Source organism: Panthera leo, chromosome D3, assembly GCF_018350215.1.
Source record: "Panthera leo isolate Ple1 chromosome D3, P.leo_Ple1_pat1.1, whole genome shotgun sequence".
NCBI lineage: Eukaryota > Metazoa > Chordata > Mammalia > Carnivora > Felidae > Panthera > Panthera leo.
Genome location: NC_056690.1, coordinates 83,526,730 through 83,551,626, shown reverse-complemented (window position 1 = coordinate 83,551,626; position 24,897 = coordinate 83,526,730). Strand labels below are relative to the sequence as shown.

Genomic DNA, 24,897 nt, shown 5'->3' with positions numbered 1-24,897 from the left:
AAAGTAAATGTTAGTGTGGACGAAGGCAAAAACAGGGTTTTACTTGATCAAAGTGCTAAACACGAAAGAAATTCCAATAAAATAGTTCCCTTTTTTTGTTTGTTTGTTGTTTTCACAAGCAGATAAGTTATACTCATTTTACAGGTGAGGCAAATGAACCCCAAAATGTTTTTTGTCAGGCTTTCAAGACTAAAAAGAATTCATTTGGCAAAACCTTTTCTCTTTCTTTAACATACCCGTGTATAATCTAAACCCTCTCTTGCTTCCCTTGTAACTTCATGTCAAAAGTCAACACAACTTGACTGCGTGTTGAGGGCAATCCCATCAGCCACTGGGTCTGCGTCCCAAACTCACGGCTCAAATTGACATCTATGTTTCAGGACTTGCTTGGCCTTCACTCTCGTTTTTCTCAAAGCTTCAAAAATCATGCCTTTTTCTTTCCCATACAAATTACCATTATTTCCTACCTCGCCTCAGTCTTGACAATAATTTTTTAATGGTCTTTGATCATAAAACTGAAACGAGAGTTACAGAGCTAGGTATCAGAATCAAGTGAAATATGGCAAGTACTGATATACACACAGGTACAGACCTACACCAAGTCTCAAAACCCTATAAGGAAACCAAGGGCAGCCTCACAGTCAAGGGCATGAGTAATATTTAGAGGGTTGGAAATATGGGTCAACCAGTAGTCAGTAGTTTCCTTTGAAAGTTTTGTGAATACTCTCTCCAATTCACAGATTGAAAAATTATTTATTAGCTCCCTTTCTATAACAACCATATATCTGAGCTGCATTTTATAGTACCTGGATTCAAACCTAATGGCCTTATTTCAAGAACACGATTTCAATTTTTTTAAATGTAAGGTTTATATAAAGTATTGCCCAATGTATTTCTCTTTATGATAATATGGATAACATCACTTCATCTTTGTTTCAATTCCTATAGATGAAATTCTGAATACATCCAAGGCTGTGAAAGGGTTGGCTAGCCTTCACACACACACACACACACACACACACACACACACACACACAATTTTTATATTCTAAAATAATAATAATAATAATAATAATAATAATAATAAAAAGCATTCTGAAATTGTTCTATTTCTCCATGATGTTAAAATTATCTTAGGTCACAAACATTGATTGTGGGCATCCCAGTGTTATGTTTTGTTTTTTTTTTTTAATGATAGTTCGGGATTTCTGAAATGACTGTGGTGTCACAGAGCACAGGTAGCAAACCAACTATGGTGGCATATACTTTCTAGTCAGGAAATATTAACTTAGAAAATAATTATGCCGCAGAATTTTCCTCAGTGGGGAATTTCAAACTGCTCCGTTGTGCTTACCTTCTCTTAACGTGGATCATTGGTTACTAAAATTGACCAATGCATATAGGTTGGAAAATCTTCCCTTTCGCTGCTTTTCTTTTAGTTTTCAATATCTAAAAAAATAAAATTTTAAATTATCCTCAAAACACAGTTTGCTATATTCTTATGGTTTTCTACTCCAGAAAGATTGTTAGGCTGCCTTGTGTCCTCTGGCCTGCCTCTATTGTAAATTTTCAACAGCTAATACTGTATTTAAGTTTGGAGGGAGTCAAAAGTTATATGGGGTTATTCCACTGCCCAGGAGAGGAAGTCCCCAACCCCTGCACCGTTCAAGGGTCGACTGTATGTTTTGTTGTCTTATAATCATAAAATCTAAGCTCCTGTCTGAAGCTTATAACAAAAGCAAGGATTGTAAAGTTTATTATAAATAAGATATTAAATGCTATGTAATATCTGTAAACACAAACTTATAAGTATAAACTCATATTAACATATTATACTAACATATTATATTGTTATATTAATTATACTATACGATTATATATTGTATTATATATTGTATTATATTATGTTATATTAATAATCATTATAAATATTTATAAATCATTGTGAATAATTATAAATTATTATATCATGGGTTAATGGATATTCTGGTATGCTTTCTTTCTTTGTTAGGGTTTATCTTTTTGATCCTAGGTCTAAAACAGCGAAGAAAGCAGACTCTGTTTCCTGCGAAAAGTGAAGACTTCAGAGAGAACATATTCAGATACGACGACGAAGGGGGAGGAGAAGAAGACACCGAGGCCTTCGATGTCGTAGAGCTGAGAAGCAGCGCCCTCATGCGGGAGCGCAAGGTGCAGAAGACCGCTACAGCCGAGATCAGGCGCCTGTACAGGCAATCTTTGCAGGTGGGCCCCGACAGTGCCATTTTCAGGAAATTCATTCTAGAAAAGCTCGAAGAAGCGAATACTGATCCTTGTGCCCCTCCTTTTGACTCCCTCCAGACCTACGCTTTTGAGGGAACGGGGTCATTAGCTGGATCCCTGAGCTCCTTAGGATCGGCAGCCTCTGATCAGGAGGAATATTATGATTACCTTAATGAATTGGGACCTCGCTTTAAAAGATTAGCATGCATGTTTGGTTCAGCCACTCAGTCATATAATTAGGGGCCTTTTATTATTAAAAAGTTTTTAAGAATGCTAATATGTGTTTGGGCACACTGGTAGTCACTTGAGTAGAGTGGTGTTATCTGGGGGGAGTATATAGATACATATAGAGCATCTTCTGATTTCCTTGGAGTAAATACCCCTCGGTTATTTCAAGCTACCCGCAAGCTGTCAGTGAATGCAGATATGGAGTGATGCTAACACTCGGCTCTCCGGTACATGTAACCGAAATATTCCTCTAGCATTTTTTTCACTACCATCCAATACAAATTCTCAACATTTTTGGATGTTTAATGTGAGAAAGGCCCTGAACTACATCAACTTAATATTAGTTCATGTATCCATTTTTTTTGTAAGTCTTACCGAATGAGAGAAAAATGCTTCTCTATTTTAAGTTCCGATGCTATATGGCTATATGAAGATAAACACTTACAGGGAATCTGAATGATTATATAAAACTTTTAAAAACTGTTTCTTGCTAATGAATATGCAAGTTTCTGGCTGAGATTCTACGATGATGGGTAGTAGTTTGATGTTTGAAAATCATTGTTAAGACCTCACTTGAAAACTGATCTCAAATTTAGACAGATACTTGTTATATGTTACTTAATCAAGGATACAGTGTAAATTTGTATTATCTTTGATATTACAGATTTGTATAAAAAAGGGGGCATGAAAAAATGTTTGGGAGTTTTCTATAAGTTATTTTTCTACGTAACCAAAGCAGAGCTTTGGCATGTCACAATACAACAAAATATATGTCGACGTTTACACAACATCCAATTTAAACTTTATTATAATTGTGGAAAGTGTGAAAAACCGTTAAGTGAATTTTATTGCTACTAAAAATGATAGCAATAAATGAAAGGAGTATTTGATTCAAAGTTGAATTACTATTCATCCAAAATATTATGATCAACTGTATGGATTCTCACCACTCATAGAATAAAACATGATAAGATTCTCAGCATTTCCTTTTCTATTAAGAGCTCAGACTGTAACTGGTTCTTAAGTGTCATATTTTTATTATGGAATATAAAATTAGGTGCATTGGTTACTTTTATTGTAACATTATGAAGAAAGTATGGTAGGCTGCCGGACCTGGTAGCATCCAGATAACAAGATTTATGACAACATTAGATAATAAGGTAATAAAACACCTTAAATTTAATGAACATTTTAAGAATGATCCTTATTATTCTATCCCAGTGAAGATGGAATTCAAAACTCATAGGTTGAATGGAAAGAAAAGAATGAATAAAATGTCCTCAAAATTGTTTTGTATCATCATTTCTTATTAACAGCATGTGAAAATGAACGGAACCAAATTGACCCTATGTATTAAATAAAATATTTTGGATTATTTTTAGCTGAAGATAGAGGAATTGAATGGCTATAGTATTTTGCTTTCTCTGTACTTTCAGACATATGCACCATACCATGTAATAGAAGAGTGGTTTTTCATCATTGTCAATTCAGGTACCGTTGTGTAGGCAGCATAGAGATCTTGAAAAAAGCCCAAGACTGGAAATCAACAATTTAGGAAAATATTAAAAGTAGATGAGAAGTCATAAGCTGTAGAAAATCCTTATACATTCGTATCATTATTTACTTAGGGAAGTGTAAGAATAGGAAACAAGGCAGAATGTTAAAACAGAAAAACTTGCAAGTAAAATAGAAATGTATGAGTTGAGAGAACATTTGTATTTCTATCATATGGACATAAAAATTGGAAGAGTATAGTTAGGGATATTTTCAGGAATTATTCCATACAGGATTATTCCTTGTATTTAAAAAATAGTGCTCTGTACTCTTGGTTGAAGAAATGGCAAGTGTGATGAACAACAGATAAATCAATCTATGGAAAATGGGTGAGAGAAAAAAAAAGGGGTTTCTGAGGATCTAATAGGTTCTGTCATGGATGAAAGCCTTATGCACAACTTACCAATTTTGGATGAAGACTTTATAAAACGTACATCTGCATTAACAGGGTTTCAAGTTTGAGTCCAATGGCACAAAGCGGTTGTGTTAAAATAAGTTCTGGCTTAGTTAATGATAGGATTGTTAATCACAGGTACGTAGGAAAAGCACATACATGGAGCTCTAGCAAATATCCACCTGATAGTTGCAAAGTGTCCTTTTAAGGTATATCAAAAATACTATCTGATTCTAGTATAGAAGTTCCAATTTCCTGGAAATTATATTTGGTCATATTTCAATAAAACTTAACCTTTTTTGTGGTGTTTCAGGAACAGGGCTGTATCCTAAGCTAAAGACACGGCATTAAGATCTCATCTTTGTGAATTTTAATAAAGGCTAAATCAATGCAGATATTTATGAAAATAGCACACCTTCACACTAATAGCTGCAGTGCTTAAATATCATCCTTAGTTAACTCACAGGTTCACGTAGAAGTCTTCAATTACTGACAGTTGAAACCAGAAAATATGTAAGGTCCTTTATAGGGATCAGAAAACCGCTAGTGATACGAGGTGTTTCCGAAGCCTGTGCGGTTGAGCCCGCCAGAGCTGAGCATGAATGAGTTCACTTTTGTTTAAATCACTGTGTGAACTTTGTCAAACCGCCTTCTGCTTCCAGATCAGAGATTGCAATCTGGAACATAAGGTCCCATCCACCTGTTTCACATGGTTGTTGTGACCAATGAGTAAAAATAGTGCCAGCAGCACCTGACCCAGTAAATAACCCCCTTGTGATGATGGCTGATGTCATTCTGCTGGAACACACAGACCCCTTTATCTTCTAGGACTGAGGGATCTCGCCGGCTCCACGGCATGTTGGAAATAGAAACCAACTTTCTGACCTGACATATAAGGTCATGTGGTATTCTGTCCTTCCCATTTCTGTATTTTCTTAACTCTTCTGGTCTCATGTTCTAGGCCTGAAACAATCTGTCCCCAACATTTCTCCTTTTCATTCCCGCCCTTCATTCGGCTCTGTGATCAATGGTGATTTTCTCTGAAAGGCCTGCCTGACTCTTGTCCTCTACTGTGGCCCATGCTCTGTCTTGTTTTTATTCAAATCACTTAGCCACCTGGTATCATAATACATACATACATTTTTTTACTTGTTATGTCTTTATCACTGATTAGAATGTAAACCCTAATGGGTAAGGAATTGTCTGTGCCGTTCATTTGTTCTTGTCTAAAATTGTTTGTAGCACATAGTAAGTGGACCAATAAATATTTCTCAATATAACAATGAATCCCAATCTGTTTTACTTGGTTATGTATAGAAGCCATATTGGATTTTGTTAAATAATAATACGCAATTAACAGATTTTTTTCAAAGTAAGTCACCACTGGGCAGTTCTTGGGTACGATAAGATTTTTCAAAATGTTTCTAGTAATTATATGAGTTTGGAATTTTAACTTGTTTGGACATATTGGTATTATCCCCAGGGAGGAAAAAAGATAATGACTTTAAACTGTTCAGTGAAAACTGGTCCTATCCTGAAAGCTGTGGAAATTCTCATATGACTAAGTTCCCATGATGTGTCATGAATATGAAAACATGTGCAATGCATGAAAATTCTGCTTCCTGTTTATAATACAAAACTTAGTAGCAAATGCATTGTTAGACTTACAAGGCTACTCAAAATCTCCAAGGTAGCTTTGTGTTCTTTTATAGGATGTAAAAGGACATTGAATAGCAAAGGCTGGGAGACCAACTAGAGAAATAAATAGAGGAAAGGAATATGTGGCTTTTTATGTTTCCAGTTATGTCTGTCTGTCATCTACCTACCTATCATCTGTCATCTATCTATCTATCTATCTATCATCTATCATCTATCATCTACCTATCTTTATCATCTATCATCTATCATCTACCTGTGTCTATCTATCATCTATCTATCATCTATCACCTATCTATCTTTATCTATCATCTATCTATATCTATCTATCTATCTATCTATCTATCGATCTATCTCATCTATCACCTGTCTATTGAGATAAATTGTGATTTCCCAGAGGAAGGGAGACTAGTATCTCAATCACAAAGCGGATCCTTAGGGCCTGTTAGAATGTGTCACTGCCTTCTTTTCTGAGAAAGCTCTCATGTTGGAGGGCTGACCAAATGGTATGAAATGGCGAACAGATAGAGTTCAGGAGCTGGGCAAATGCAGTTCCTAGCTGTCGACAAGGCAAAATTTCATGAATTTCCCATAGGTTAAGAGGTTACAGCTGTAGAAACTTTCCACAGAAGGTAGGAGCCGAGAGGGAGCTGAAATCAGTCATCCAAAGAACATATAACACAGGCTAACGACAAATGGGAACCGCAAGTCCTTAAAATGTCTCCAGATACCCCAAGCATTGGCCCACGATAGAGCGCCAACAGTCGCATGCCTGACGTCACACAGGACCCTGGCTGTGAGGTTTTGGAGTCATGTTTATTCTGCCCCTTCCCTCTGTCTCCAGACAGCAAGTGTCCAGAAGCAGCACAGTAAGTGGGAGAGGGTGCGACAGAGCACTTTATATTGGATGCAGGGAAAAATAAATTAAAACGATGTTTTGGACAGTGAACAGAAGCTATACAAACTGTCTGGGATTGGGCCAAGGTAACCATCAGAAAGATCAATGCAAACGTGTGTAAAAAGTGAATAGTATAAAACATTTTCATGATGTTTCTTTCAAGTTCAAACTAATCAATAACCCAGCTGGATATATTAACATACCAAATCAATTTGGCATTCCATATATTTTAAATAATTCAGAAATCAATTTCCTCATCTAAATCGGAAGCAAATACAAAAAATGAGTAATTTATAGTGTTCTTAAAACATTTGTGAGCATATGAACATAGTTTATACCACTTTATTTCATGCCATTCTTTTGAGCTTATTCACTTTAATGCTTACAATGTGATATGTTCTATTGAGTTCTGCAGTACTAAGTGATTTATCTCAGCAACAAATAAGGTTGGACATGGAAAATATCCCATATCCATGATTACATAAAGGTACAGAGCCACACACAATGTTTTGTCTAGAAAAGGGAGCGGGGCTGAGGTACGTATTCACATTTCCATAATATTATGTCCTTTGGATGCTAGAGAGAGTAAGTGGTCTATGAAGTACATTTTCACTTATTTTCCAGTTGCTAGCATTTCTTTGTTGTGCAAACTTTGATGAATTATTTAAAATGTTCTCTTTTGGTATCTTTATTTGTACAGTGGGGACATTAAGAATAGATAATCAGACTATCATAGGAATTAACTAAAATAATACATATAAAGAATGAATTATGCCTAATGTAAAGAACACATGACATTTTATCTGTTATTGTTAACGTAACAATTATTGTGATATTATGAAGTTTATCTTTGGAAATGCTCACAGACCAAGCTCATTACTCTACAATTAATATGGACAAGAGGAAAATGAATTAATGCAGGACAATAATTAGCTTGCTGTTACTTAACTGCCTCCCCACCTTGACCCTTCCAAGGTAATGTTCCATTATTACCAAAGGAAAAAATTAATTGCTCAAGTCATGCATTATGTATGAGATGTTCTGATTGAAAATCACTCCCCTATGACATTTATTTGGGGGGAATATACTCTGGTAAGTTATAACCACAGATCACGGCAACTTTTTCTAGGTATAGATATTTTAGGGAAAAAATATCCAAAAAAGAAAAGGGTTCACTCACTTGGTACCTAATTATTTCTATGTTATATTAGCTTTACATGAAAGAAATAAAAGAAACATGCTAATGGCTCCAAAAGAAAGCTTTCAGACCTGTGTTAATATCTAACATCTGATGCCCATAGTTCTAATTTTATATTAGTAATTTAAAATTAAATGACAAAGAAGATTGTTCTCATCGCCTCTTACACTACAAAATAAAAACCCGCACCCTTGGCTTTTACCTACATTCCCCTATCCTCTCTGTTTTGGAAAAAACAAAAGTTAAGAACACATTGCCATATGTTCTCTGCTGAGTAAATCTTAATCATCTTTCCTTTTTTTTATCCTATCTTAGGGCTCAGGCAAGTTCTAGGCAATTGTCCAGTTCATAATGAGACCTCAGTTTTCAGAAATTTCATTCTCATTCCAGATGACCTTTCCATTATTCTGGAAGCTTCCTCTGTCTACAGAACTAATTATCTAATTTTACCTTTCTTTAAAACTTACCACATAACCTGCACTTGATTAATTCAATTTACATAGAATCCCCCCGCCCCCCAGTTTTTGAAAATGTTTTTTTACTAAATGTATAAATAAAATTAGACGTGGATACATCACATAGTGTATTTATTCCTAATAACTTATCACTACCACACATTGTTAAAATAATTTGTCTCCACACAGTTTTTAAGAGCAAAATCTTCTTCTTCCTATAAAATATTGTCTACAATATATTTCTATAAATACCTAAAGATAAAATTCGCACATGCTAAGAAAAATTGTGAACTATAAAAATGCTACGTATTTCTCCCTGTTGTGTTCACTCGTTCTCAGTAAGTAAATGAACAAACACCGAAGATTATCTCCACTAGTGGTATCTACTGAGCACCTCTAAGCGGAGTGCTATGTAATAAACCCTGAAAAGAATCTCAGCAAAGAAAATATCCAGGTCCCAGCCTGAAAAATATCGGTGAGGAACACTTGGACGTGAAGGCGTGGCTTTTGACCAGAATGACAGGTTCGTGCAAACAGGAGACTTGGTGACAAGTGCAGCTCTCCTCCAGGCTTCGCAAAGAGTAGCTGCGTCTTAATGGTCTTATGAGTTATGCTAGTGGCCAAACAAAGCCAAATATTAACGATGGGAGGATTTGTATTCTTTCAAATGTTTCTGAATATACCAAACAAAGCTGTTTCCCTAAATCTCTCACACTTCTCGTTGTTGCTGTTGGTTGCTTTTAAGCCTTTGTATTTCCAGGTCCTATGCTCAGTGTTTTTCTTTTTCTTTCTTTCCTAAAAGTGTGTGATCTCGTTTAATCCTCTATTCATTCAAGGAGAAGCTGGTGTTATTCCCGGGATACTAAAAAGGAAACTAAGGCAAAGAGAGACAGAAATTCACCTTAAGTCATTCATGTAATAAGTAGTAATAATGTACACCTGGGCAAGCTAGTTTTGGTTTCCATTACACTATGCTGTTTCTCCATAAACTTCAGCTCCGTAGGTCATTAACCTAGGAGCTTTATCATATGACTTATATTTTTCTCTCTCCATAGTGACGATCCTCCTATAGAGGGTATTCAAGTAAATACTTGTGTGTGATATTTATATCATCACGATTAACAAATAAATAAGCAAAAGAAAGAAAATTGAGGCAGGAATATATTTTTTAAAACCCCAGTAAATTCACATTGGAGTATTCACGGCACCTGCCATTCGTTTGCATTGCGTTTTTAAAGTATATTTATTTATTTTGAGAGAGAGAGAGAGAAGGAGAGCACGAGCAGGAAAGGGGCAGAGAGAGAGAATCCCAAGCTGGCTCCGCACTATCAGTGCAGAGTCCCACTCAGGCTCCATCTCACAGAGAGACCTCACAGAGAGATCTCACAGAGATCACGACCTGAGCCCAGATCAAGAGGCAGATGCCGAAAGGACCCACCGAGCCACCCAGGCACCCCTCATTTGCATTGCTTTTGAGATTCAAGGGGCCAAGAACCAAACACTGAGACTCCCAGGACTGGTGAAGGATTCTAATGTGTGGGTAACACAAGGTGAGCATCATTAATGTCAGCTCTGGTTCCCTGATTTATCTTTCAGCAGTTATCTGTGTCCCAGGAACAAAAGCAAGATAATAAGGCCAACAGGTTCCTTTAACTTTTCCCTGCTGATATCAGACTCCACGGTCTCTATCTTATCAAGGAATGTAGTATTCCTTGATTAAAGGAGACAGCAAATGGCCAACAGTTGACCCAAATACCAATGTAATAGGCACCGTCACTAGAACCTGAGGTCAAGGCTGTCGATTCCTCTAGCACACGTCTACTTCACTCAAAGATAAACACTAGGTGGAGGTTCCTTTTTCCCAACAGTTCACGGTATAAAATGAACACATTGGGAAGCATATTAATCACCCCCAAGTTTTTGCACATCTGAATTGTAATTGATTCTTAACCTTCCTACAAATATATTTGATTGTGGTATTGATTTTTAAGGCAGCCGACTTAGAACAATAGAAGTCAATTTAATTTGCATTTTTAACGTGAAATTCTGTATTTGAAAATGTCTCCGGGTCAGATTGGGGCCAACACATGCAAGTCTTTAAAATAATAAACCCAGGGAAGAAGAAAACAAGAAAGAGAGAAAATGAATCAGGAACTGCGTATCTCCACCCACTTAAAAAGGGCAACTTTGCGTAAGTAACTGCTTTCCATGCTTTCTACTTTTCTTGTTGGAAAGCAAGGGGTCTGAAATCCTTTCTCTGTAATATTTTTTGAGAAAATATTAGAATATGGGGGTCGGTCTGTAACACAAAATCACTGATGTATTCCTTACCGGGCAGTTAAAATACCTTGTTGCTACTGGTAAACTGAGGCTTGACTCCTCTCTGACAAAGGCAAGGTTGACAAGCCATAAGCAAGATCTCCACCAGGAGTTGCATTCCAGCCACTTGTACTTAGAAGACTGTGTCTCCGCTTTGTGCCAAGGCACACACGAGCATCGTCAGCTCAGAGGTGCAAAGTACAATTGAATATAAGACAGTAGCACCAAGCCACAGAGAATTTTATATTACATCAAAATTCTACATTTCTTAGAGCTTCTAATTCTGCTTTATTATTGGTTTGCAACATTAATAAAAATTAATAGGTTTATTGACATCGATAGAGATAACGAGAACTGGAAGTCATAGTTTAGACTTTTTGAGTGAATCATCTTGGAGTACTTAACATTCCAGACGGCAGCAGGGTTTCTGCCCTTGTAAATCATGTGCTACTTTAAAATGCGTTCTCTTTTCTAATTAAATTGATGGCACCGGGCGGGTGAAGCCTTGGGATTTGAACTCAAAGAGCGTTATGGACGCCGAGCTATTCATTGCCAAGCTGGCGCCTGTTTTGTCACTTGCCAAACAATTCAAAAAGCCAAATGCTACTTTCTACGGCATGTATGCTACTCCCTGAGGTAGACTTCAGCCCCCAATTTTCCCTTCCCTAATCACTTTCATTTCTTTTTATACGGTATATAACATTAAGTAAATCAGAGTATTCCATTATGGCCTCTAATTGCTTTTCTGATAGGTAGGATGCTTAAATGTATTAAATATGTTAAACATGGCAACAGTCCCACGGAGAGACTTGGGATCTCAACAACATCATCACCTTTATAAAGCAATTGCAAAGGCTTCTCTTTTTCCAGGCAGTTCTTTAATTCAAGTAGAAATGATCTGAGATGTGGCTTTTATAATTAGCCTTTGCCTTAAGACATTGCCCCAGATGAGAAAAGATCAGAATAATAATGAATTTTTAAATAACATACCTACACTGCTTTGCATTAATAATAGAAGAGTCAAGGGATATTGGTTTGGAATACTCAAGTATTTAGTAGATATCCTTTGGAAATATAATAGCATTGTTAATTTTTTTCAAAAGTTAAATCTCAGACAGTTAAACCACTGTTCAACCACCTGTAAGTCAATATGTCCCTAAAGTGTCCCTCAACCACTAAAAATATCAAGAGGTGAAAATGCAAATTTTAAAAGGTATTTTACTACTTAAGCAATTATTTTCACCAAAGATCCTTTTGAAGAATACCATTAAATATCTTTAAAATGTGATATCTAGGTCATCCCTATACCATTTCATTTTTAGGATGATTTGGTTCTGTACACCAAGTAACATAAATGTACACACACACACACACACACACACACACACACGCACACACACACTTTGCCTAAGTACTACACAGAGCTGTGCACTGTAAAATAATGGTACATACATAGTTGGGTGCTGAAGCCACAGCATAAGATAGTGAGAATCTATTCTGATATATTCTCCTCCTAGGAGGAGCCCTCTCACTTATTCAACTTCCATTTTTAATCCCAAGCAGTACATATTTATTGCGTACCCGTCATAGGGCAAGCACTTTAGCGGATGCTGAGAAAATCAAGGAGAATAACACCAAGTCTCTTAACACCAAAAACATATTCTAAATGAAAGAAGGTAGGTGCACAGCAATACAATTATCAGTCCAGATGCTATTGGAGGGAAGTATAAAGTGGATTTGGAACATGGTGAAGGGAACCACTCACTGGCTCATTATGGCGTTAGGGGATATGGCAGAGGAATGTAGTGAGGGACCACTTTGCTTCACAAGAAGGTGATATTTGAGCTTGGTTTGAAGAAGATTGATAAGGATATGGTCATTCACATGATCTCTGCAGATACCATACTGTACCTCTCACACATTTACCTCCAACCCAGTGGAATTTCTTTGGATGTTAGAATTTTCTTGTGATACCTTGCTCAATTGGTAGGGACTCAAGAGTTACCGCAAAACTAGGGCTGCACCAAACACACAAGTAGTGAATACCAAAGTCATGGTGCAAAACAAACACCTTTTGCATAATCCCTTTAGAGATCATAATCCCACTGTAGAAAGAGAGCGCCATATTGCACAACTCTAGAGGCACCATTTATTTTTCAGTCAGTGTTATGTAGCGTTTGATTTATGAGGCAACTCTGGCTACAAATATCTGTTTTCAAGAACATTTTGAATATACTTACATTAAAAAAACAATTTTAGATTGACTGAAAAGTCGTGAAAACAGTATAGTCTTCCCATAAGCATGTGCAGTTCCCCCTAGTATTAACACTTTACATTTAATATAATTAATGAACCAACAATGATACATCATTACTAAAATTCATAATTTATTCGAATCTCCTTAGACTTTACCTGATGTCTCTCGTTCCAGGGTCCCATGCAAGATACCTACCACGTTACTTTGTTTTCATGCTCCTTCGGCTCCTCTTAGCTATGACAGTGTCTCAGGCTTTCATTGTTTTTGATGACCTTGACAGGTTTGAGTAGCTCTGGTTGGGTATTTCATAGAATGTCCCTCTATTTTGATTTTTACTGGTGCTTTCCTACTGGGGTCATTGGTTTGGGGGAGGAATTGCACTGACGTAAACTGCTATTTTCATTATATGTTAAAACAAGGGTGCATACTATCAGCATGGTTTATTACTGCTGATGTTGACCTTGAGTACCTGCTTGAGGTAGTGTTTGTCAGTTATCTCCAAAGTTATTCTTTTTTCTTCCCTTTCCATACTATATTTTTTGGAAGGATGTACCTACCTGTAGCCCACACCTAGGACATGGAAAATTATCCTTCCCCTCATTGAGGACAGAGTAAGTGCCTAATTTTTAAGGTAACTTTTATGGGATATGTGTCTATTCTCACAACATATTTACTTATTAATGATTGGTTTATTTATATCAGTATAGACTCATAGATATCTATGTTATATTTTGGGTTATAATACCATAGTACTTTATTTTGCGGCTCAAATGTTTCCAGCTCTGGCCATTGGGAGTTCTTATCTTTGGCTTTTGTGTCCTTAGGACATAGTCCTGTGTATGTGTGTGTATGTGTGTGTGTAGCACTTCCTCACTTTTTAGCACTACAAGATGCTCTAGGCTTATCTTGCATATTCCTTCCTCTACTCCCAGGAGTAGCCGTTTCTCCAAAGAGATATGGTAAATTTTATTGGAGAATGGTATTAGAAACCAAGATTTGGGCAATAGGTATTGTTATTGCTATTGGGATATTGTTGCTTTCCTATTAGGCTTTTTCAGCTAACAGAGCAAGGAAATATATGCATGTATTTGCATATACATATATCTTAATCATATTTCCATACATTAATATTTGCATTTGCATTAAGCAAAATATGAGTTTATGCTCATGTTTCCAACACTAAGCCACTAGCTCATATATCATTCTAGCCTTCCGCACTTGCTTATTGTATCGAAACTGTGCTCCAACAATAAGAAAACTGGCTTCTTATATCTGTCATTTATTTACTTGAATATTCAATTCTAATACACATTTACAGCAATGTTAAGATTGTGAGCCAGTTTCCCCTTTGGGACAAAAGGGTTATCACCTAGATTATAGGCCTTCTGTATAACTTCTTTTACCTTTAGTTTTACAGACTCCAGTTATTTCCATAGTTACTTGGCTCAACACCTCCCCCACCCCTGCATCTTTCAGTGAGGTTGTTTCATGGATTTACATAGTTATATCGTACACTTGTATTTCCTGTCACATGCTGTATTCAATTCTGAGATGCCCCCAACATCCTAAATATTTTTATTTACATATATTAAAGTTAATTCTATGCTATACAGTCAGTGGGTTTTGACAAAAGTGTAGTGTTTTATAACCTCAATCACATCATCACACAGAATAGTTTCCTTGCCCTAAAAATGTCCCTGTGGTTTTCCTATTTAACCGTCCTTCCCTTTCCCCCCAAATCCGGAGGCTGTTGGTCATTTACTTTCTCTATAGTTTTCCCTTCTCTAGAATACCTTATAATTTGAATCATACAACAGATAGTCCTTTAGACTGGCTCTTTTCACATGGCAATGTTCTTTTATGGTACCTCGTATCCTTTTGTGCTTTGATAGCTGATTTATTTTATTGCTGAATAGTATTTTATGGAGGTACCACAGTTTGCCCATTCACCTGTAGTGGCACTTGTTGGCTGCCTTCCTTTCTTACTATCATGAATAAAGCTCATATAAACATTCCCATACAGGTTTTTGTGTGGACATAAATGTTCAGATGGGTTGTGTAAAAACCTAGGAGCACGACTGCCTGATCATATGGTAAGACTATGTTTAGTTCACTAAAAAATACCAAACTGTGTTCGCAAATGGCCGTACCGTTTTGAATCTCCACCAACAGTGAAGGAAAGTTCCTGCTGCTCTTCCCCTTCACGAGCATTTGGTATCAGGAACTTTTGGATTTTAGCCATTCAAATAGGTTTGCAGTTGTCTCTCATCATTCGCATTTCCCTAATTATAAATTATGATGAGCATCTTTTCATATTCTTATTTGCCAACTGTACATCTCCTTTTGTGAGAAGTCTGTTCAGATCATTTGCCCATATTTTAATTAGGTTGTTTTGTTGAGTTTTAAGCATTCTTTCTTCTGTATTTTGGGTAAAATACAGAAAAAAGAGCTCTTTCTGTATTTTGGATAAAATATATTTTTCAGATATGTTTTTCAAACATTTTATCTCAGTCTGTGGCTTGTCATCTTATTTCCTTTACACTGTCTTTTGCGGAGTGGAAGATTTTATCTTAATAAAGTATATCTGATCAATTTTTTTTCATGGATCTTGCTTTTGATGTTGCATCAAAAATTGATGAAACAATCCAAGGTCACATAGATTTCTGCAACGTCCTCCTCTAAGATTTTTGTAGTTTTGTATTTCATATTTATATTCATGATCCATTTTGGAATAAATTTTGGGAAAGATATGATGTCTTTGTCTAGGTTTATTTTTTTCCATGTGTACATCTAATTGTTCCAACACCACTTGCTGAGAAGACTATCCTTTCTCCACTGAATTCTCTTTGCTCCTTTCTCAAACATCAAGTGAGCATACGTGCATTTCTTTCCCCTGGGCTCTCTTTTCAGTTCCATCCATCTATGACAATACCATGCCCATTAGCCGCATAGAATGAGCATAGAATGAGTTAAGAAGAGTTCCTTTTAGGGTGCCTGGCTGTACCAGTTGGTAGAGCATGTGCCTCTTGCTCTTGGGGTTATGAGTTTGAGCCCCATGTTGGGTATAGAGATTACTTAAAAAAAAGAGTTCCTTTCACTTCTACTTTTTGTTGAAGAGAAAGTAGAGAAATGGCATCATTCTTTATTAAATATTTGATAAAATTCACAAATGAAATAGTTTGGGCTTGTTGTTTTCCTTTTTATAATGTTATTAGTGATTCAATTTCTTTAACAGATAAAGACCTACACAGAGTATCTACTTTTTCTTGTGTGAGTTTGGTAGTTTGTGTCTCAATGAATTGGTCTGTTTTATCTAATTTATCAAATCTGTGGTCAGAGGTTTTTACAGTTTTCACTTATTATCCTTAATGTTCATGAATTAAGACTGATAACCCCTCTTTTATTTCTAATATTTATAATATGTGTCTCCACTTTTTCCCCCCTTGGTTGTCCTGCAGACATGCGTTAGTTGTATTGATTCTTTCAAGAAATCACCTTTCTTTTGGGGTGCCTGGGTGGCTCAGTCAGTTGGGGGTCTAATTCTTGATTTCAGCTCAGGTCATGTTCCCAGGTCATGGAATCTATCCTGTCCATGAGCTCCGTGCTGAGCATGGAGCCTCCTTGGGATACTCTCTCTCTCTCTGCCCCTCTCCTGCAATCACACACTCTCTCTCTCTCTCTCTCTCTCTCTCTCTTTCTCAAGGAGAAGAAGAAGGAGAAGAAGGAGAAGAAGAAGAAGAAGAAGAAGAAGAAGAAGAAGAAGGGGAGGAGGAGGGGGAGGAGGAGGGAGCGGGAGAGGGGGAAGGGGGAGGAGGGGGAGGAGGGGGAAGAAAAAGAAAGAAATTACCTATGGTCTTACTGATTTTGCCTATTGTTTTTATGTGTTTTTTTTTTCAATTCCATTGATCTTTTTTTAACTGATTTTATGCTTTGCTTGCTTTTGTCTTAAATTGTTTTTTGTCTAATTTTCTAAGGTGGAAACTTGGATTATTGATTTTGTCATTTTTCATAACATTTAAATTTAAATTTCATTGAAATGGTATCTTTAATTCACTTCTGTTAATTTTTAAGATTTTTTTGAAATTTACGGGGCACCTGGGTGGCTCAGTAGGTTAGGCGTCCAACTTTGGCTCCGGTCATGATCTCACGGTTCATGAGTTCGAGCCCTGCATGGGGCTCTGTGCTGACAGCTCAGAGCCTGGATCCTGCTTCAGATTCTGTGTCTCCCTCTCTCAGTGCCCTACCCCCACTTGCGCTCGGTCTCTGCCTCTGAAAAATGAGTAAACATTAAAGTAAATTTGAGAAAATATTTTTTGAGGTTTATTCTTTGTTCCATATATTATTTAGAAGTGTGTACTATGTTCTTCAAATATATGGGAATTTTCCAGGTATCTTTCATATAGACTTCTCTTTTAATTCCATTTGGTAACAAAATACACTTTGTAGGATTTCTATCCTTAAAGGTTGCCAAGGTGTTTTGATCATCAAGATTGTTGCCATCTTAATGAATGTTCCATGGGAGTTTGAGAAGAATATGTATTCTGCTGCTGTTGGATGGCATAGTCTATAAATGTCAATTTGATTGAATGATAAGGCTGGTCAGGCCAACTATATCACTTCTGATTTAATGCTGCCTGAACTGTCAATTACTGAAAGAGGGTGTTGAAGTCTCAAAGTAAATAATGGACTTGACTATTTATTCTTTAACTTCTGTAAGTATTTTCCCTTCCTAGGTTTGTGTTTTTTTGTTAGAGGCACACACATGCAAAATTATATTTTCATGGAGAATTGACTTATTTATATCTCTATCAATCTTCTCTATAGATATAGATATATAAGCATATAATTATTCATATAGAGATATACAGATAAGTGTACAGATCTATATATCACTATCTATCTAAAGATATGGAGGAATCTGTCTATATCTCCCTCTTCACACCTGGTGCTTTTCCCTCTTCTAAAGTCCACTTTTTCTGAAATTTATATACTGATTAAAGAGATTTTGTTATTAATATTAACATGGTACACCTTGCCATCCCTTTACTTTTAACTTATTTGAGTCTTTACACTTAAAGTAGGTTTCTTGGGGCACTTGGGTGGCTCAGTCGGTTAAGTGTCCAAATTTGGATCAAGTCATGGTCTCCCAGTTTGTGAGTTTGAGCCCTGCATTGAACTCTCTGCTGTCTACACAGAGCCTGCTTCGGATGCTCTGTCCCCCTCTCTTTCTGTCCCTCTCTCTCTCTCTCTGTCTCTCTCTCTCAAAAATAAGTAAACATTTAAAAAAATAAAGTGGGTTTCTTATATATAACATGTGGTGGGGTTTTTTTTTATATCCACTCTTACCTTTTGTTTCTAATGATTATATCATACATGTGAAAGTGATTACTGACATATTTGAATAATATTTATCGTGTTAATAGTTGTTTTCCATTTGTTTCAAATTCCTCTAGTGTCCTTTGGGTCTCCTTACATAAAGCCAATGCCTTGTGATTATTTTATCTGTAACCCACTTTCATTTTCTGGAGCTTTGATGATGTGGTGATAAGGTGTGAAGGAGAGGATGCATTCTATACTGTTAGGATTACATTTCAGTGTATGATTAATCTCTTTTTATGGCTTGTGTCCCTGTGCTGTGACCTTCGCAACGATTTCTCAGCTCTGTCTCCCTCGGGTGAGATAGAAATCTAGCGAGAGTTAGAGTGACAATGCCCTTGTCTCCAGGTAGGTGTGTTTCTGGTAAGGTCTCCCCTGGAAAGCAGACATGGTGATAGGCCGCTCCACAGGGCCATGAAGAACATTCTGGCTATAGCTTCATATGTCCCACGGCCAGAAATACAAAAGGGGTCTGGGTCTTTCAGTCGGTTAAGCATCCTACTCCTGATTTCGGCCCAGGTCATGATCTCAGGGTTCCGTAAGGTTGAGTTTGAGCCCCGCTTTGGGCTCTGTGCTGACAACAGGGAGCCTGCTTGGGGTCCTCTCTCTCCCTCTCTCTCTGCCCCTGCCCCTGCTCACGTGCACACACTCCCACTCTCTTTCTTTCTCAAAATAAATAAACATTAAAAAAAAAAAAAAGAAATACAGGAAAGCTTTCTTCCTTTCCTTCCATTCTTTATTCTTTCCTCCCCTTTCCCTTTCCTTTTCTGTTGTTTGGCTCTTTATCCTGGGACCCAGAGAGGAAATCTCCAAAACAATGCAACTCCCAGGATTTTTAGGCTCTCCTGCTGGCCCACAGGATCTCCAGCAATTCTTCCAATTACCTTGTAAGCCCTCCAGGCAAGCAGAAGGAGTTGTGACTGACTGGGTTCACCTGTCTGCAGATTTCCGTGGGGGCAGTCTGCTTGCAAGATTCCCTGCGGTGCAGCTCTCTGATAAGAGAAGTCAAGGACTTGTAGTTGGCTTCACTTTTGTTGCCGTGATTGTCACAATAAGGGTGACATCGTCCAAATTCTTGACCCTTTGTTGCTTGTGCCAGAATTTTTTTTCCCCCAAGTTGTTGGCAAGGCAGCGGGGATGCATCAAGTTGGTACTGGCTGGAAAGAAGACGAAGAAATGGTGGTTCCCTCCAGCCTCCCTCTCAGGAGCACATCGACAGGCCCTGACCCTCAAGCCATGGCTTTAAGGTTAGCAAATGAGCTTCTTTCACGGAAAGTCTGGGAGTGTTCAAAGGGCTCCTTCAGGCTTGGCCCGGGGGCGTTTAGGCCCTTTAAGAGAGGTTTCTCAGTTCGCTGTTATTTGTGGGTCTTGTGGTGGCTTTCAAAGCTTATGTTTTGGCGGCTCATCTCTCAGGTGTGGAACTTAAAAGTTGGGGTGCCCCGTGTGGAGTTTAAGCCATTTACTCCTCAGGGAGAAGCTCCGGGTTTTGAAATCCTTCCGGATTGTGAGCTGCTGCTTTTTACTACTATTGTGTTGTAATTTGAAATTGCTGGCAGCTCTCGTGGATTCCAGGCAGTGGTCAGCAAGTCTTTCCTGAAAGGACCAGATGGTCAATGTCACAGGTGCCCTGTACAGATGGTCTCTAGTGTTACTTTTCAACATTTCCTTTCGTGGTACAAACCAGCCATAGACAACACAGAAATTAGTGGATGTGGCTATGTCCTAAAAAAAAAACATTACAGTATTTGTGAAATCGGGCAGGTGGCCCACAGGCCATGGTTTGCCAACATTTGTTCTCAGATAGTCTTTGGCAACGCAATAGGCTTACCTCTATGTGTTAATACTGTAGTGCTTTAAATCGTGATTTCTTTTCAGTGTCCTAAGAATTAAACAGTGTGGAACTTTCCTGGATTATGATGGGAGAACAGGTTCTAGTATGAGCTCTGTCACATATGAACAGGCAGTTTAAATTTTCTGCTTCAGCTTATTCGTGTGCAAAATCAAATATAGTCTATCTGAGAGAGGAGGACAGAATCGAGGAAAACAAATTAGATTGTCATAGCTTCCCTGTGTCTGTTACAGTTCTTTGTAGGAATTCATTAAACATGCCTGCTTTACATACTTGGCTATTTTAAGATCAAATAAGAAAACGTGTCTGAAAATCTATTGTGAATGATAAGATACTCGATACTTAAGATTTGTTATAATTTGACAACTAGCAAAAACATTCTGTCTTTTGATATACAGGTAAATATTATCTAAACTTGCCACTGGATATATTCAAGGGAATTGATGCACTATCTGATCTATTTATTGATCAGCAATTACTCTTTCATTGTGGGTTCTCTGGTATGTTCATCCCTTAATGGAGACAGATACTGCTGTAGTACTCATTGGTCAGATTTGCTTTAACTTGACTTGGTTCGGAGGCGATTGTATGACTTTGAAATAACCTAGATTTCACATCCAACTCCACATTTCATTGATAATTTCTCCCAATGCAGCCATTCTTTTGAATGGACACTTTTGGTAGAGTGATTATCATATACAGTGCTTCCCGTAAGATAGTGATCTTCTTTAAGTAGTGGCCATCCCTGTCATTTCTTTAAAGCAAAAGCCTGTAGATCATTTTGTTCTTTTATAATTTAACAGTGAAGTGAGTTTAATGCTTTACTAAAGAATTATGGAAACTTTTGTAAAACAGGAATTTGTCAGGATAGAACTGTATATTTATGGGCAATTTTATTTTGAAACATAGTCCGGTGCGAATCAGCCTTCTTCATTTCAGAATTAACACCAGTGGAGCATATTCTGAAATGGTTTTAAAGCACTGTTTCCATCCACATTCACTTTTGGAGAAACTTGTAAATGCATAGAGAGTACATTTAGAACGGGGATTAAATTCAAGTCACTTCATTTGCAAAGTCCCATTGTGACACTTCACAGGACATAGGAAGATATAGTGGTTACTTATCTTTTTATTTCTAGTTCACTTCGATTTTTTTACTCATATCTGTTACTCCTTCCTGAATTGATCCTAATTTATCACACCAAAAACTTATCTCTTTAATAATCACAGGGCAGAGTACAGAGCTCAGTGCTTAATAGGTCACCAGTGAAATCATAAATTAAGCTCTTAGGATAGGTATAAATTATTCTTACAAAATTCACTTATTCAAAAAGCAGAATGGTTAAAACTGGGCTGACAGAGATGATTGCTCTTTTTGGGTCATAGATGCCTCCTATTTCAAGTTAATAAGAATTAAATGAACTGCTGCAGCCTGAATGCTCTCTTGCATTTATATTGCATGAATTTACACCAATATTATTTTGATATAGTCTTATGTCAAACATAAGAAAGAGTGCCAAGCAGGTGAAAGATCTCCCGGGACTTCTTATAAATTAAAGTTTTGGATCTGACAGGTGTCAAAATAAACTTGAGTAGTAAACTGGCAAACATCACAAGGCAAAGAGAATTATTAACAGTATACAATTTATTCTTTCAATCTCTCAGCTTTATGGCATCTGATAATATGATAAAATATCTCCTACTTTTTGATCAAAGTGTTGGACAAACATTTGGAGAGTTTAGAGTTCAATGGCAATCTATGAAACATCATTAGTATCGCACGTTAGGGTCTCAACTGATGAACAATACAGTCCGATTCTCTCCTTAACGTGCAAACCTCTTCTAAAAACAATATCGTCGAGCCCATATCATTCAGAGGGATCCTTAAGAATACCATTGGAAGCACTGTCAAGGTGTGGTTATTTTTGTTGTTAGTATCTGGATGATTATTCTCTGACTCTATGCCCTAATCTTGTAACTGTTAAATATAATTTACAGGACTGGGTGATGAGTCTATTGAAGTTTACAACATTCAGGGTAAGCCAAAGAGAGAAAAGGTCACTGGAGGAATTAAATGCCTGATAATTACTGGAAGAGTTGATTTGTAACAGTCTAGGAGAACCTTTCCTAGGTCGTTTCCTTTTAGTTTTCAGGAAATCAAAACAAACAAAAACAAACAAACAAACAACACAATCATCAAACTAGCAGGAAAATGCCAATGATCATAGGTGCCTATAGTGCTGGACAGAAACTTTGTGGTAAAAAATAATAAAAGCTGGAGGAGTTGCAGAATATTACCTCCTTGGAAGCCCACGAGTCTGCCCACTACTATGGGAGCAATTGCTTTTGTTTAAGCTTTTTGGTTCCAGCTCTCACACAACTGCCCTAAAAAAATTTTTATTGTTTATCTTTATTTTGTTGAGACAGAGAGGGACAGAGCATGAGCAGGGGAGAGGCAGAGAGAGAGGGAGACACAGAATCTGAAGCAGGCTCCAGGCTCCGAGCTGTCAGCACAGAGCCTGACACGGGGCTGGAACTGGTCAACTGAGAGATCGTGACCTGAGCCAAAGTCGACGCTCAACTGACTGAGCCACCCAGGAGCCCCTCGCACAAATACTTCTTATCCGTAGAGTTAGAACGGAAATAATGCAGTCTGGGGGGAAGTTCAGCCAATTTCTGATTTGGAGCTGAGTTTAGCCAGAGCCAGGAAAAAAAATAGAAACCACTCTTTTCTGCAGATGGATATTTCATACAAGGAATTTTATTTTTATTTTTTTAATGTTTCTTCATTTATTGAGAGAGAGAGAGTGAGTGCACAGGGGAGGGACAGAGAGAGAGAGTGAGAGAGAGTGAGAGAGAGAGAGAGAGAGTCCCAAGCTGGCTCCACTCTGTCAGCACAGACTCGGGGCTTCATCAATCTCACAAGCTGTGAGGTCATGACTTGAGCCTAAACCAAGACTCGGTCGCTTAACTGACTGAGCCACCCAGGCGCTCCAAGGAATTTCATTTTTAAAATTCCTTTGGAGTGCTGGAGAGGTCAAGGCCTGGAAAAACATTCCTACCTTTCAATTTCAGTCTTCGTTTTTAGAAAAATCAGTAATTTGTGAAACACAAGGAAATTTGTCACAATAATTGTCATTGCCTATAGCAGCATACAGGGACATTTTTAGGGGAATGCCAGAAGAGCTTCACAAATTATGCCTGCCAGAGCCCTGGTTGATGCCTGAGACCAGGAGAATATGAGTTTTAATTCTCTTTTGCCGTCAAAGTTGTCTTTGCTTTTCTCCCTTTCCAAGTTTCTCATTGGCAAAACCTCAAACCTGAAATGTGCTGTCAGTGACTTCTTTCCTAATTCAGGGAGTGTCGGGGGATGTTGAGGGTGACCTGCCAGTTGTGCATAGAATCTTCCCCATTTCTTACTCATCCACACATGGCCCATCATCAAGTTCTATTGATTCTGCATCTTTATTTTCTAATGTTTATTTATTTTTATTTTTGAGAGAGAGAGAGGGAGACACAGAATCCAAAGCGGGCTCCAGGCTCTGAGCTGTCAGCACAGAGCTCCATGAGGGGCTTGGACTCATGGGCTGCAAGATCATGACCTGAGCTGAAGTCTGGCGCTCACCCGACTGAGCCACCCACGTGCCCCTGTTGATTCTACTTCTTAAGTAGATCTCAAATATATTCACTTATCTCCACATTTATCATTATCCTCTTGCTACCAGCCATTGTTCTTTCTTACCTGGACTATTGCAATGATTCTTAATGAGTCTCTACACATTTCTAATATAGAATTTGTCTTCTTCAAATTTGCTCAGCTGGCAGAGTCATCGTTCTAAAATGTTCATTACATTATATCCCACCGCTACGTAAACTATTATTTCATATCTGCCTTTGCATTTCAAATAACATCTAACTCCTTAAAATAGTGCCAGCAATAACATTTGTTAAATATTTATTATGTGCGATATATGCATAGTATATATATATTTTCTAATCATATTAAGTTTTTAGAACTATCATTTCGGCTATAGAGTATTGCTGCATTTTTGTAGGGAGAGGCTTAGAGATGAGTTAGTTTGAGAACCTCTTAGGGAGGAGCTGATAGTTTTCATCACAGGGCAGCTTTATGGTGGTGTTCAGAAAATGAGATCTCTAAATTTTCTTTTTTTTACATGGGAGATGATCACTTATTGTGACAGGCTTCAGGGTATGATCCTGAGAGCGGGTGGGTAAAGTGGAGAGTATGAATCATCTGTGTTAAGACTGTAGACATCCACAATGCAGTAAGATTTAGGTAGAAAGAGAGATGCAGTGAAAAACGGGATACAGTGACCATAAAATTGGTAGACAACAGTTAAAAGAGGTAGAAGAGGTAAATAAGTCAAATTCCGCAAATGAAGGTGGTAAAAGGGCAGGGTGAGAGGTAGTTGATTTCTGAGCAGCTTAAT

The 24,897-nt window shown here is 37.5% G+C and overlaps 1 protein-coding gene across 1 annotated transcript in view; it reads left to right on the top strand.

Annotated features, from left to right (window-relative positions):
* CDH19 (cadherin 19) overlaps nucleotides 1–3,541 on the top strand; it is a 100,409-nt gene extending 96,868 nt beyond the window's left edge. The window contains exon 12 of the mRNA XM_042911188.1: nucleotides 2,012–3,541. Within this exon, the coding sequence (XP_042767122.1) occupies nucleotides 2,012–2,502 (491 nt within the window). The 3' untranslated portion in view covers nucleotides 2,503–3,541. The remainder of the gene's footprint in view (nucleotides 1–2,011) is intronic.
* Nucleotides 3,542–24,897: the final 21,356 nt, after the last annotated feature.